Raw genomic sequence first — 12,835 nt, forward strand, 5'->3', positions numbered from 1 at the left:
TCCAGATTAGAATCCACCACGCTCTTAACCACTACACCACGCTGGCTCTTAGGAGAGGCCCAACCATGTCCCCTGATGTCAGCTAATTTTGGCTGAAAAGCAAGAATAAAAATATAACGAAGAATGATCCAAACAGAACCACAGTTCTCCAATAGCACATTTTGGGCTTTTTTAATAAAATAAAAGCAATTAACTGAGTATTCCAAACTGTGTTAGGCTAGTAACGTACAATCTCGGTTTGTCCACCTACTGAGATGGGGCAGACCTTGCCTGAAACAGAGAGAGGATTTTTTTCCTGGGCACCTTCAGCTCTGTACAACCAAATCCAAACGCCCCGTAATTGGGATCAGGTAAACTCGCTCCACACTGGGTCCATCTCAGGAAGCCTGGCTCCCAGTAATGAATACCACTGGAACAGCAGTCGTTACAGTTGCTACCAAAGACATAAATCCTCTTCCGCCAGCGAGCGACACCTGGATAAGAGATTGAGATGGGCAGAGGGGGAACGTGAACATCTTGGTTCGTTGTGCCATCTTCAAGCAGGCAGGTACAGCTTCCGGTGAATTGGCGCCCTCCGTGGGCATTGTCTTCAGACAGTCCCCCAACGATGAAGATCCAGTTGTCCAAGGCAACGGCGCTCGCCTCATAGAATTCAAAGGTCCTGAGGATCTGGTTCCAGGCTTTGGATGCAAGATCATAAACCAGAAATCCCTGGAATGGGACTGGCATGTCAGGGCCTCCCAAGTTCATCTCTCCGCCAATAAGGTACAGTTTGCGCTTCAACAGTGTGGAGGCGAAGGAGGCCAGGGAGAAAGGCAGGCTGGAGATGGGGACCCATTCTTCTCGCTCCAAGTCAAAACATTCCGCAGATGTGAGGGACCCCGTATTATCCCAACCACCAGCGGCGTATAGCTTATTGTTGCAATAGTGGAACGCATGTCCCGCTCGAGCCATAGACATGGAGGAGAGCTGGGACCAGCGACCCCACAGCGCATCGTATACAAACAGATTGTCCGAGCAGGAATTGTCTAAGTACCAGCCACCAGCCACGTAGAGTTTGTGGCCCCTGGAGGCGCACCCAGGGAAAGTCAGTGATTTCAACTCGGGCAGCTGCTCCCATTGCTCAGAGGAAAGGTCGAAAAAGTGGACGTGAGAATCCAGCTCCACATGCTCCGAATTCATCTCTCTCCACCTTGGCAGGCCGATGCACACCACGCCTTCATGGTACATGCCCTGCCGCAGTCCTCCGCTGGCTTTCAACCTTTCCTCTTCACTGAGCTCCTCCCCCGGCAACTGCACGGGCTGGCAAAACCCTTCCATGTCACCCTGGACCTCAGCAAGCTCCTCTGGGGTCATCAGAGGAAGGCGGATGTGAGCCATCAGTTCTGTAAGTTTCAGGAGGCGCTCGCCAGGGTCATGCCGGACCCAGCGGCGCACGGCCCTGTACACAGTCAGCTCCGATTCCACAGTCAGGCTGTCCGAAGAGATGAGGCTGATCAGGGTGTCCGGTGGTCGAAAGCAGCTCTAAAAGCAAGGCATTCTTGACAGATTACCTTTCGCAAACGCGGAAGGCTGATAAACGAGCAAACGCTTTGGGCCCGGATGGAGGAGGCCGGTGGTTATGTGAATAGGCCAGCGTGTACAACTCCAGGCAGTTCTCCATGGAAATGCTCTCCTTGAGGAATCTACAAGAAGTAACAAAGGAGTCTCGTTTGATTTGTTTGCTTAAAACCTTTCAATCCTGCCTTATCGCCTTGGACACAAGGTGGCAAACAGGGCAGCAACTAAGCGGCAAGGCGATGGTTAAACATAAAACATATTAAGAAGAGAAGTGTTAGCACTGAAAGTATAATCACATTTAATCATATTTAATCGCATTTATCGGTCACATATTCAGTAATTATGATATGCTTATTCCTATGTTATACTAGCTATTTTGAAGTTAGTCATTATGGGAAAACTCTAACTCTCCACTTGAGCTGGATGGTGGAGAGCTAGACAACATGGATGTCTACACTTTCTGCTGATTCAGCAGACTCTAAAGGCATAGGTAAAACATAGCCTAAAAGAAGCCCCTAACACATAACAAAAGGAGGCCTTTAAGGGTACACCAGCCAGTAAATCCTCCTGACTGAACCAAGGTCGGAGAAAGGGAACTAAGTTAAAGGGGACACGTATTATTAGTTAGGAATACACTTGCCTCTGTCAGTACATTCCTCCTGTCAGACTCTGTGTTTTGCCATCCATCTAAAGGGTAAAGGCAGGAGCATTGGGATGATGCCAAGGTGTCAAGAATTCTGTGATGTATAGGAATTTAATGACTTAGCATGTGATGTTTTTCTATAAAAGGGACGGTCCCCAGTTTGCTGAGTCTTTCTCCCAGGGGTGCTATTGCAACCTGCTCCTCTCCTAATAAACTTACTAACTTCTTGAAATCATTTTTTCTTTGTCTGCCCTTTTGATTCTTCTAATCTGAATTGGGTAACTTTATCCTGTCTCTATATGGAGACAACAGAAGTGTTAGCACTGAAAGTATAATCACATTTAATCATATTTAATCGCATTTATCGGTCACATATTCAGTAATTATGATATGCTTATTCCTATGTTATACTAGCTATTTTGAAGTTAGTCATTATGGGAAAACTCTAACTCTCCACTTGAGCTGGATGGTGGAGAGCTAGACAACATGGATGTTCCACACTTTCTCTAAGCGACCAAAGACTCTAAAGGCATAGGTAAAACATAGCCTAAAAGAAGCCCCTAACACATAACAAAAGGAGGCCTTTAAGGGTACACCAGCCAGTAAATCCTCCTGACTGAACCAAGGTCGGAGAAAGGGAACTAAGTTAAAGGGGACACGTATTATTAGTTAGGAATACACTTGCCTCTGTCAGTACATTCCTCCTGTCAGACTCTGTGTTTTGCCATCCATCTAAAGGGTAAAGGCAGGAGCATTGGGATGATGCCAAGGTGTCAAGAATTCTGTGATGTATAGGAATTTAATGACTTAGCATGTGATGTTTTTCTATAAAAGGGACGGTCCCCAAAGCCGAAGTTGAGTCTTTCCTCCCAGGGTGCTATTGCAACCTGTTCCTCTCTAATAAACTTACTAACTTCTTGAAATCATTTTCTTTGTCTGTCTCTTTGATTCTCTAATCTGAATTGGGTAACTTATCCTGTTCCCTCTATATGGGGTAACAGTAGGGTTTGGATTTATACCCCACTTTTCTCACCCATAAGGTCTCAAAGTGGCTTACAGTTTCCTCTTCCCACAACAGACACCTTGCGAGGTAGGTGAGGCTGAGAGAATTTGGAGAGAACTGTGACTAGCCCAAGGTCATCTGGCAGGCTTCATGTGTAGGAGTGGGAAAACAAACCTGGTTCACAAACAGTCTGCTGCTCCTGTGGAGGAGTTGGGAATCAAATCCGGTTCTCTAGATTAGAGTCCACCTGCTCTTAACCACTAATAGAACCAATTTAAAAACTTTTACACATAACAAAGAATTAAAATATGCAGAATCAACAAACACAGAGCTGGACTGCTGGAAAAATTCACTTTCCATCAAATGCTTTCTGTCTTACATGTTTTCCTAAATGTAGCAAAGGAAGGTGCAATTCTGCTCAATTTGCTCTGGTATGGTAAGGTTCCAGACTCACCTTAAAGCATTTTCCACCCTTACAGCACTTCTTTAAGGGCCTATTCCCCTTCTGTGCCTGCTGGAATTGTTCTTTGTTCATGGGTACAGTTGCATTGATTGATTGATTGATTGATTGATTGATTCATTCATTCATTTATGTATGTATGTATGTATGTATGTATGTATGTATGTATGTATGTATGTATTTATTTACGAGATAACGATACGATATTTCATGGTTTATCAATTCAGTCTGCTCTAATACCTAAAATGCTCCAAATTCCAAAGAAGCAATGTGCTGCCCTGCAATCTCCTTGTGCTAAATCTATGCGGAATGTTTCCCCCCTTCTTTTCCTTCTTTGATCAACAGTTCTTAGCAAAACCTTTTGCTCTGCATGGTTTTTCTGTTTCTCATTTTTAACTCGGATTTATTTATTTATTTATTTATTTATTAGGTTTAGACTCTCCCCGGAAGGCTACGGGTAAAACTAATTTGGTGGAACTAATTGATGGAAAATGGATAATTTGCCTGTCAGGGCTGTCGGCTCCTTTCGTTATTTGTTTTTTCTCAGGCTGAAGTTATTGATTTGAATATGTACACTAATAAAACACGGCAAAATATTGACGCGGGGATTACCTATATGATCAGTGTCAATGCATTCTTTTGTGTACCTTTGGCTGATATGCCCATGTGCTAAGTTGGAGCATTGCAGCCATCACATAATACTACACACATACACATTATTACTACAAAGATGCAGCCATAGTATGTAATCAAACTGGCGACTGCAATGACAGGAAATGAAGAATCCTCGTGCCGCCTAAGAAATATGGAGCTTCAAAATCCAGGAGGAAATTTGGACGAGCAGCTTTCTTACTGTGCACATGCCAAAGATGCACCTTTGTATGCACCAAACCCAAACGTCAGTCGCAGAGGTGGGATCCAGCAGGTTCTCACCAGTTCCCAAGAGTGGGTTACTAATTATTTGTGTGTGCCGAGAGGGAGTTATTAATTGGGTCTGCTTTTCCATTAGAAATTCCATTAGGTCCAAAAATCATAAAGTCCTGTTGTTTCCTGGCGTGGCTGGCTGGTGAAGCTGCCGAAATGGGATAATTCTCCCTTGCTGGGGCTGTTTTAAAAACATGTCGTAGTAATATGGTACAGTTCCTTTGTTTTCAGGAAAGTATCCTTCTTTGATTTCTAGTGGAAATAAAATTGGCGACGTATTTGAAAGTATTCAGTATTATTTGACAGGCAGTCAATTAGAGGAGAAGTAGTTGTTTCTGTTGGCAGTAGACCAGGGGTCGGGAACCTTTTAGACTCAAAGAGCCATTTGGGCCCATTTTCCCAGAAAAGAAAATTCATGGAGCCGCACCCACAGAGTCCACTTCCTTCTCTCACCTCTGTCAGGGGCGGACGGAGGCTTGCCAGGCCGCTTTTCTCTGGGGGAGGGAAGCAGCGGTTGCCAGCTGCTGGTTTCACTTTCACCGCTGTTGCGGCTCCTTCCCCTCCTTCTTCGACCTGTCAAATCCCCTGCGTTGCCAACTCCAGAGGCTGAAAGGCTGTTTCGGGGGGATTTTGGGCGAACAACTGGAGATGCTGGCTTTTTTCTCTCTTTTGGGGCGGCGGCGCAGGAGGCCACTTCTCTTCCCCTGGGGGGGGGGCAGCCGCCGCAGGCCGCTTTCTCTTCCCCTGAAGTGTGGCCGAGGAGGCCGCTTTCTTCTCTCTCTCCTGGGGGGCGGCAGCACCGGAGGCGCTTTTTTTCTCTTGGGGGGGGGGGGCGGTGGCGTAGCGGGCCGCTTTCTTCTCTGGGGGGGGGTGGCGGCCTTTCTTCTCTGGGGGGGGGGGGGGGTGGCGGTGGCGGGCGCTTTCTTCGAGGGCGGCAGCGGCGGCAGGAGGCCGCTTTCACCTCCTGTGGGGCGTGACGCGGCTGACAGTCTCTTGGGGAAGGGCAGAGAATCGCTGCCCAGGAAGAGGCGTGGAGCCGCACCGCAGGCTCTAAAGAGCCGTTTGCTGACTCGCCCGAGCACTTGAGTTCCGGCCTGCAGTGAACCATGATAGGACTTACTTGCTATAATGAGTTTAAATTATGGACAGAAAGATACCTAGTGGAAATTAGGAACTTTTTTTTTTACAGTAAGAGTTTTTTACAGTAACAGAGAAATTATTAATGCCCCGCTCCTGGAATGCCTGGCCACGCCCCCGTCGTGCCCCGCCCAGCCCCATTGGTTCTACGCCACTGTTTGAATCCCACCACCATGGGAACCTGTTACTAAAATGTTTGGATCCCACCACTGGTCAGTCACCTGCTGATGATTTGCAACGCAGGCATGAGCTGAAGTCTGCCAGCTGCCGTGAATAGTTCTTCGGCCTGTTCTGCAGTGAAGACCAGTTTTCCTGTGTAGATGAAATCCAGGAGGGTCTGGAGGCAAAAGGGCGAGAGACCCCTGAGCACAATTTCCTGTTCCCATGACTCTTTGAAGGAGCTTGTGAACATGCGCTGGAAATAATGGCTGGCTGAGGCCAAGATTACCCTGCAGAAGAAGGGGAACGTCAGAGCAGAAATGGGTTGTACATTGTACATTGGGTTGTACATTGTACAGGCTGTACATTGAAAAACATGCAAGTTTCTGCTGCAAAACAGACACAAATGATGTCTGTTTGCCTGATTTCTCTGCATTCATGTTGCTTTGGGCAGGGATGAGGAGGGGGAAAGATGATAGCTGGGACATTGAATTCACTTTCCATGACCAGTGGGGAGACAGGCAATGGCCAACCACATTTGAACATCTCTTGCCTTGAAAACAATACGGGGTTGCCATAGATCAGCTGTGACTTGACGGCACACGCACATACAAGCCCATCACCCTGCTTTGGAGGAATCAGTCCAAACATTATGCCCTCTAGCTGCACAGCTTTACTATCAAGCACCAAGAAACCTTTCTGTTTCACTTACAGCCCTAACACTGAGACCTGCCTGTGAAAAAGACAGTATTTCTGATAATGCCATCTAAGAGATTTTGGCTTTAACTTTCTTCATAGCAACCTGTTTTCCCCTTCAAATCTTCATGAACACACCAGGTGCTGATCTGCACCATAACGTATCAGTACAGCGTGTAATGAGTCCCACACAATCCCACACACTACCACAGGCCCATTTGGCTATCTTTCTAGGGCAGGGTAGGAGCCTCGCGACTCAGGCATCATCTGCCCTTACTGCAGCCTGAAGGCGAGCAGCGGCCCCATCCTTACCACGCCCTGCAGGTAGCAGGGCCAGGCTGGGTGATGCGTATGTTCTTCCCTCGCCCGCCCTGTTGAGCTGGGGCAGGTGCTTTCCCCAGCGGCGGCAAGGCCGAGCTGCCAACTTCATCCTTGCCGCAGGCAGCAGCAGGGGCGGGCATCCGCAATGCTTCTCAGAATGGCCCGGGGTAAAGGTAAAAAAACCCCCAATATATACAGTGTTATCTTTATTTTAAATGTCAAAAATTATTTGCGGCTCCAAGTGTTTTTTTTTTCCGTGGAAAACGGGTCCAAATGGCTCTTTGAGTGTTAAAGGTTCCCCTACCCTGTTCTGGGGCAGGGGTAGGAACCTGCTGACTCGAGGCCATGCATTCTTCTGCCCACTTGCACCGCGTACGAGGCGAGCGGCGGCCCATCCTTGCCAGCCCTGCGGAGCAGGGCAGGCGCAATTACTTACGGCGGCTGGGCCGTACGTAACTTCCCTCTCGCCCGCCCTGTTGAAGCAGGGCAGGTGCTTTCCCAGCGACGGCAAGGTGACTGCCAGCTTCATCCTTGCCCGCCTTGCAGGCAGCAGGACGGGCACATCCATGTGCTTCTCAGAATGAGCGGAGTAAAAGGTAAAAAAACCCCCAATATATACAGTGTTATCTTTATTTTAAATGTCAAAAATTATTTGCGGCTCCAAGTGTTTTCTTTTCCCGTGGAAAACGGGTCCAAATGGCTCTTTGAGTGTTAAAGGTTCCCTACCCCTGTTCTAGGGGATTTATAGGATTTCTGAGCCAGTGTGAAGTGTTCTCTGCAAAATAGGATAGAAATACTTCCCAAAAATTAATAACCTGCTACACCCTATTAAGACCTTTATCAATGTCCTTGCTCATTCTGTTAAAGACTCTCTTGGAGCCCTTCTTTCAGAGGTAGGAAAGCAGTTTACCTGTGACAAGGGAACTGTCTTCCTTCAGCCACTAAAGCGACATCACAGAGTTGTCCATTCTCATACAGTTGTTTGATCCCTACAGTCGGTGGGGAAACGAACAGTTGAGGCAAAACTGAGACCATAAGAAGACATAAAGCGCCATGATCTAGTCAGCACCCTACTTCCAACACAGATCAGTTAGAAACTTTCCGGAAGCCCAGAAACAGGGAAGCTTTCATCTGTCGTCCGCACTTAGCTGTTCAGCACTCTGGTCTAGACTGCTACTGGATACGGAGGTTCTGTTCCCAAGTATCATGGCAAATAAGCACACCAGAGCCCTGTTTCATCATGCCGGAGGTCCATCTAGTTCAGGGGTAGGGAACCTGCGGCTCTCCAGATGTTCAGGAACTACAATTCCCATCAGCCTCTGTCAGCATGGCCAATTGGCCATGCTGGTAAAGAAACTGATAGAACATCGACTGCGGGATCCCTGATCTTCATCATCCTGTTTCAGGGACCATCCAGATTCCTCCGGGGAGACCAAAGCAGGACAGAAATACCCAAACCCTCTCTTCACCACTCCCTCTCCCCTACCAATGGGTGCCAACTGCCTGTGGGCATGGAGGCTCCATTCAGTAATCACAACCCACAGCTGTTGACAGATGTATTCTAATTTTCTTTTAAAGCTGCCTAGTGCCTCATGCAGAGTCCTGTGGCCGCAATTTCCTTAATTATGCTTTGCGTGATGGACTTTTCCTTGTTCTGAATGCACAACCCATCATTTTTCTCAGGACATATCTTCTTTCTCTGTATGCTGCGAAATTTTCTAAACCTTTTATCGTGTCCTCTGTTCCTGGCATTTCTAAACTAAAATATGAGTGGAAAGGATGCCGCTGAGGCAAAGAATTCAGGGAGATGAATAGATTGTGGCTTCAGCACGCAGAATAACATAAGGCCTTAGTGCTGATGTGTGTTTTTTTAATTTCCAAACACTTTATTTTGAAATTGACACAATACATTAAAAAAAGTTTTGTAAGTTAAAGTATACAGATTCATATTGATCACATTGTAGAATTTTTAAAAGAGATACACAAAAGAGAATGTTATCTCCTAGCCTAAAGTATAACTTACATTAATCAATTTCACTCTATTGAAGAGATTGTATGTAACTCTATCTTACTTAGTCTGATTCCCCTTTTCACCCAAGAATCCCTTGAAACCATTCATACATGCAAAATAATGCACTTTCAGAGCTGCTTTCAGTGCTCTTTGAGCTGTACTTGGAATGTAAAAAATCCCTTGCAAACAATTGTGAAAGTGGTTTGAAGCGCCATTATTTTCTTGGTCTTGAGGAATCCTTACGGCTCACATTAAGCACATGCAAAAATAATGCACTTTCAAACTGCTTTCAGTGCTCTTTGAAGCTGTCTTGAATATCATACAAACAATTGTGAAAGTGGTTTGAAAACGCATTATTTTGCGGGTGCGGAAGGGGCCCTTGACAACTTAACATTACACAATTTATTTAAATAGTTTCTTTCTAACTAATTTCCTCTAGTTGTTTAACCTAAAGAACATTCCATAAGATAAAGAGAAAAATAATTACTTCTATTCCAAATGCATATCTATTATATACATTTGTACCATGACGAGTTTTAATCATTATTTTAGTTTCTTAAAATTATAATTTTTTATAATATTTCAAAAAGAATTATTCGAGAGCGTTCCATAAATCTTCATTTTTTCCCCTCAGTGGTTTAGACTACTGAATTCTCCCCTGTCATTGTGTTCCTCACAGCGGCCTGCCGGGAGCCTCTGAGGAGCCTGCTGTCCAAATACTAGGCAGGGCTGACCCTGCTTCTCTCCCAAGGTCTGAGTAACACTTTTCTAAGCAGTAGTAAAGAGAGCACCCTTGAATCCATAGGCAGCATTGACTGTGGAGATGCCCCTATATTAGATGCCTCCTGACAAATCGTTACTGTTTTTGCACCACTGCCAAGAAACTGCAAAAGTGGGAGCAGAGAGAACGGCAGCATAAATCCACCCAATGTATCCTTCTCATTTCAGACTCTGGCAGGAGTACCATATAAAGTATTTTTGCTCCAAAGGGACATCATTGGAACCTCCCCCCAAGAAGATCCAACCTGACCCTGTATAACATGGTGCTTCAGAGATAACGTTGGGATGCTGCTGTCCTCCATGTCTCGAGCCCTTGGAAAGCTGATATTCTTTGATCTTTGGGATATCTGAAAACTAGAACAACAAACATGAAGTCTTTCTTAATAGGGATGGACTTTAATGGGGTATAATGCCATAGAGCAGTGATGGCAAACCTTTTCGAGACCGAGTGCCCAAATTGCAACTCAAAACCCACTTATTCATGCATAGAAGTGCCAACGACGAATTTAACCTGAATAACCCGTCGAGCAGAGAGACCAGCCTGTAGCAGCCTCAGCAAGTCCCACATGTCCCGCTCTGCCTCTCGGCATGCCCTGCACCTCTGCCCCAACCCCTGGGCGGCAGCCACCTCATGGAGCACAGGCGCCAGCCAGCGAGTCCTCCTGCTGCTGAGGTGCACACACATCCAAGTCCAGCTGACCCAGGCCAGCCCTAGATGAAGTGAGGGCGATTCCCCCTCCCACATGGCGAACTCTGTGCATGTGTGCCCACAGAGGGCTCTGAGGTGCCACCTCTGGCACCCATGCCATAGGTTGCCACCACTGCCGTAAGAACGGTGATGGCAAACCTTTTAGAACCGAGTGCCCAAATTGCAACTCAAAACCCCATATTCTTCGCCAAAGTGCCAACCGACGAATTTAACCTGAATAACCCGTCGAGCAAGGGGCCAGCCTGCTGTAGCCTCAGCAAGTCCCACATGTCCCGCTCTGCACCTCTCTAGCATCTCTGCCCACCTCTGCCCCAACCCCTGGGCAGCAGCCACCTGGAGCACAGGCACCAGGCCAGCCAGCGAGTCCTCCCCTGCTCGCTGGGGTGCACCACATCAAAGTCCAGCAGCCCAGGCCAGCCTAGATGGGGAGGCGATTCCCCTCCACGCCCAGCCAACTCTGTGCATGTGCCCACAGAGAGGGCTCTGAGTGCCACCTCTGGCACCCATGCCATAGGTTTGCCACCACTGCCATAGAGTCTGCCTTCCTAAGAGGTCATTTTCTCCAAGTGAACTTGTACGAAAAGTTAGATTGTATGGCTGATGTGCAGAGGTGGGATCCAACCAGTTCTCACCACTTCTCTAGAAGTGGTTACTAATTTTTTCTGAGTGCCAAGAAGGGTTACTAAAGCAACCTCCTGCCCAATAGGGACTGGAAGTGCGTCGCGTCTTGATGGCGCCACTGTTTGAATCCCACCACCATCGGAACCTGTTATTAAATTTTTTGGATCCCACCACTGCTGATGTGCCAGGGTACAAGCATTAGACTGTAAGGCATAGAATCCTGGACAGTCCACAGGTATATATATTCCACTTGCTTTACTACCATCAGATCCTCTGAAGATGCCAGCCACAGATGCAGGCAAAACGTCAGGAGAAAATGCTGCTAGAGTGCGGTCGCCATACAGCCTGGCGAAACCACAGCACCGCAGTGATTCCGGCCCGTGAGAAGCCTTCCGACAACGCTTTTAAGTCTCAATGAAGCCTTCCCACTCTACCAAGTTTAAGCACCTGACGATGCAAATTTCCCCAGCCTCACAACTGAAATGGAAACAATAAGCAAATTACGGCAGGTAACCCATCCACCGGCCGATGATCCCCTACTTTCACTAGCAGGGCCAATCCTACCTTTTCGTGACTCACTGAAAGGGGTGCTGAGCAACACTAAGAGGATCCTGAGTCAGCTAAAAGCATTGGCATAACAACACTTTTGCCTGAGTCACAAGAGCACCCTGGATACAAAACTTGGCATTATTAGGTTGCCATCATAGCCCCTCCAATGCACCTTCTCCTTACATCACACTCAAGTGTGCTGCTTCAAGCTTTTCCCAGAACGATTACTCCAAAACTGGAGATTGGTTGGCTGTTATTTGTTCAGAAAAAAATGGAGTTAAATAATAATTGTAGTTTTAATTTAATTTGATTTGATTTGATTTATATCCCGCCTTTCCCAATCGAATATATCATGGTCAGCTTCGTATTGGCCCAAGGGGGTATTAAGTCATGACAGGCGCAAAGATTTTAAATGAAGATGTTATGCTGTTATCACATTGCAGAATTTCCCTCATATAGAGGAAGAAGAAGAGTTTGGATTTATACCCCCCTTTCTCTCCTGTAAGGAGACTCAAAGGGGTTTATAATCTCCTTCCTCCCCCTGCCCGCAACAAAAACCCTGTGAGGTGGATGGGGCTGAGAGAGCTCCAAAGAGCTGTGACTAGCCCAAGGTCACCCAGCTGGCATGTGTTGGAGTGCACAGGCTAATCTAGTTCACCAGATAAGCCTCCACAGCTCAAGCAGCAGAACGGGGAAATCAAACCCGGTTCTCCAGATTAGAGTGCACCTGCTGTTAACCACTACGCCACTGCTGCTCCTAGTGATCTTGGTGATATAGGTGATCTTGGACCCTATTTTATGCCTGCCTGGTATCTGAGTATGGGATTGTCTGAGTGATCCAGTTCATCAGCAGTGAAAATGAAAGACTGGAACGCCGTGCCTTTTCTCAAAAGGAAGAAAGGTGATGCCAGGAGAGGTTTTGAATGGCAGGCAGGATTGGCACCTGCAAACCGTCACTGTCCTCAGCTGCAGACCACAAAGGAATACCAGCATTGTAATGTGTAGGCAGGCAATGGCAAACTACCTCTGTTTGTCTCTTGTCTTGCAAACCCTGATAGGGTCACCATAAATCAGCTCTGGCTTGATCGTATGTTACAAAACACACATAGAGGTACCAATGCTTTGAACACATCCAATATTATCTGAAGCCACGGAGCTTTAATCAGCAATTACTTCCTGAAAGAAAATTGCCAGCAGGAACCAAATTCTGGCAGGCATTCAACCATTGGGATAGGAATCAGTTGGCTCTTTCCCTGCGCTGT

General features: G+C 46.8%; 1 protein-coding gene across 1 annotated transcript; it reads right to left on the reverse strand.

Annotated features, from left to right (window-relative positions):
- Positions 1-246: 246 nt before the first annotated feature.
- On the reverse strand, positions 247-7,043 carry LOC125445522 (kelch-like protein 12). The gene is made up of 4 exons (XM_048518605.1): positions 6,895-7,043; positions 5,949-6,176; positions 1,554-1,685; positions 247-1,474 (listed from the first exon to the last, which is right to left on the reverse strand). Exons 1-4 carry the CDS (start codon positions 7,041-7,043, stop codon positions 247-249), a joined length of 1,737 nt encoding a protein of 578 aa, XP_048374562.1.
- Positions 7,044-12,835: the final 5,792 nt, after the last annotated feature.

Source organism: Sphaerodactylus townsendi, linkage group LG16 (assembly GCF_021028975.2).
Source record: "Sphaerodactylus townsendi isolate TG3544 linkage group LG16, MPM_Stown_v2.3, whole genome shotgun sequence".
Taxonomy (NCBI): domain Eukaryota; kingdom Metazoa; phylum Chordata; class Lepidosauria; order Squamata; family Sphaerodactylidae; genus Sphaerodactylus; species Sphaerodactylus townsendi.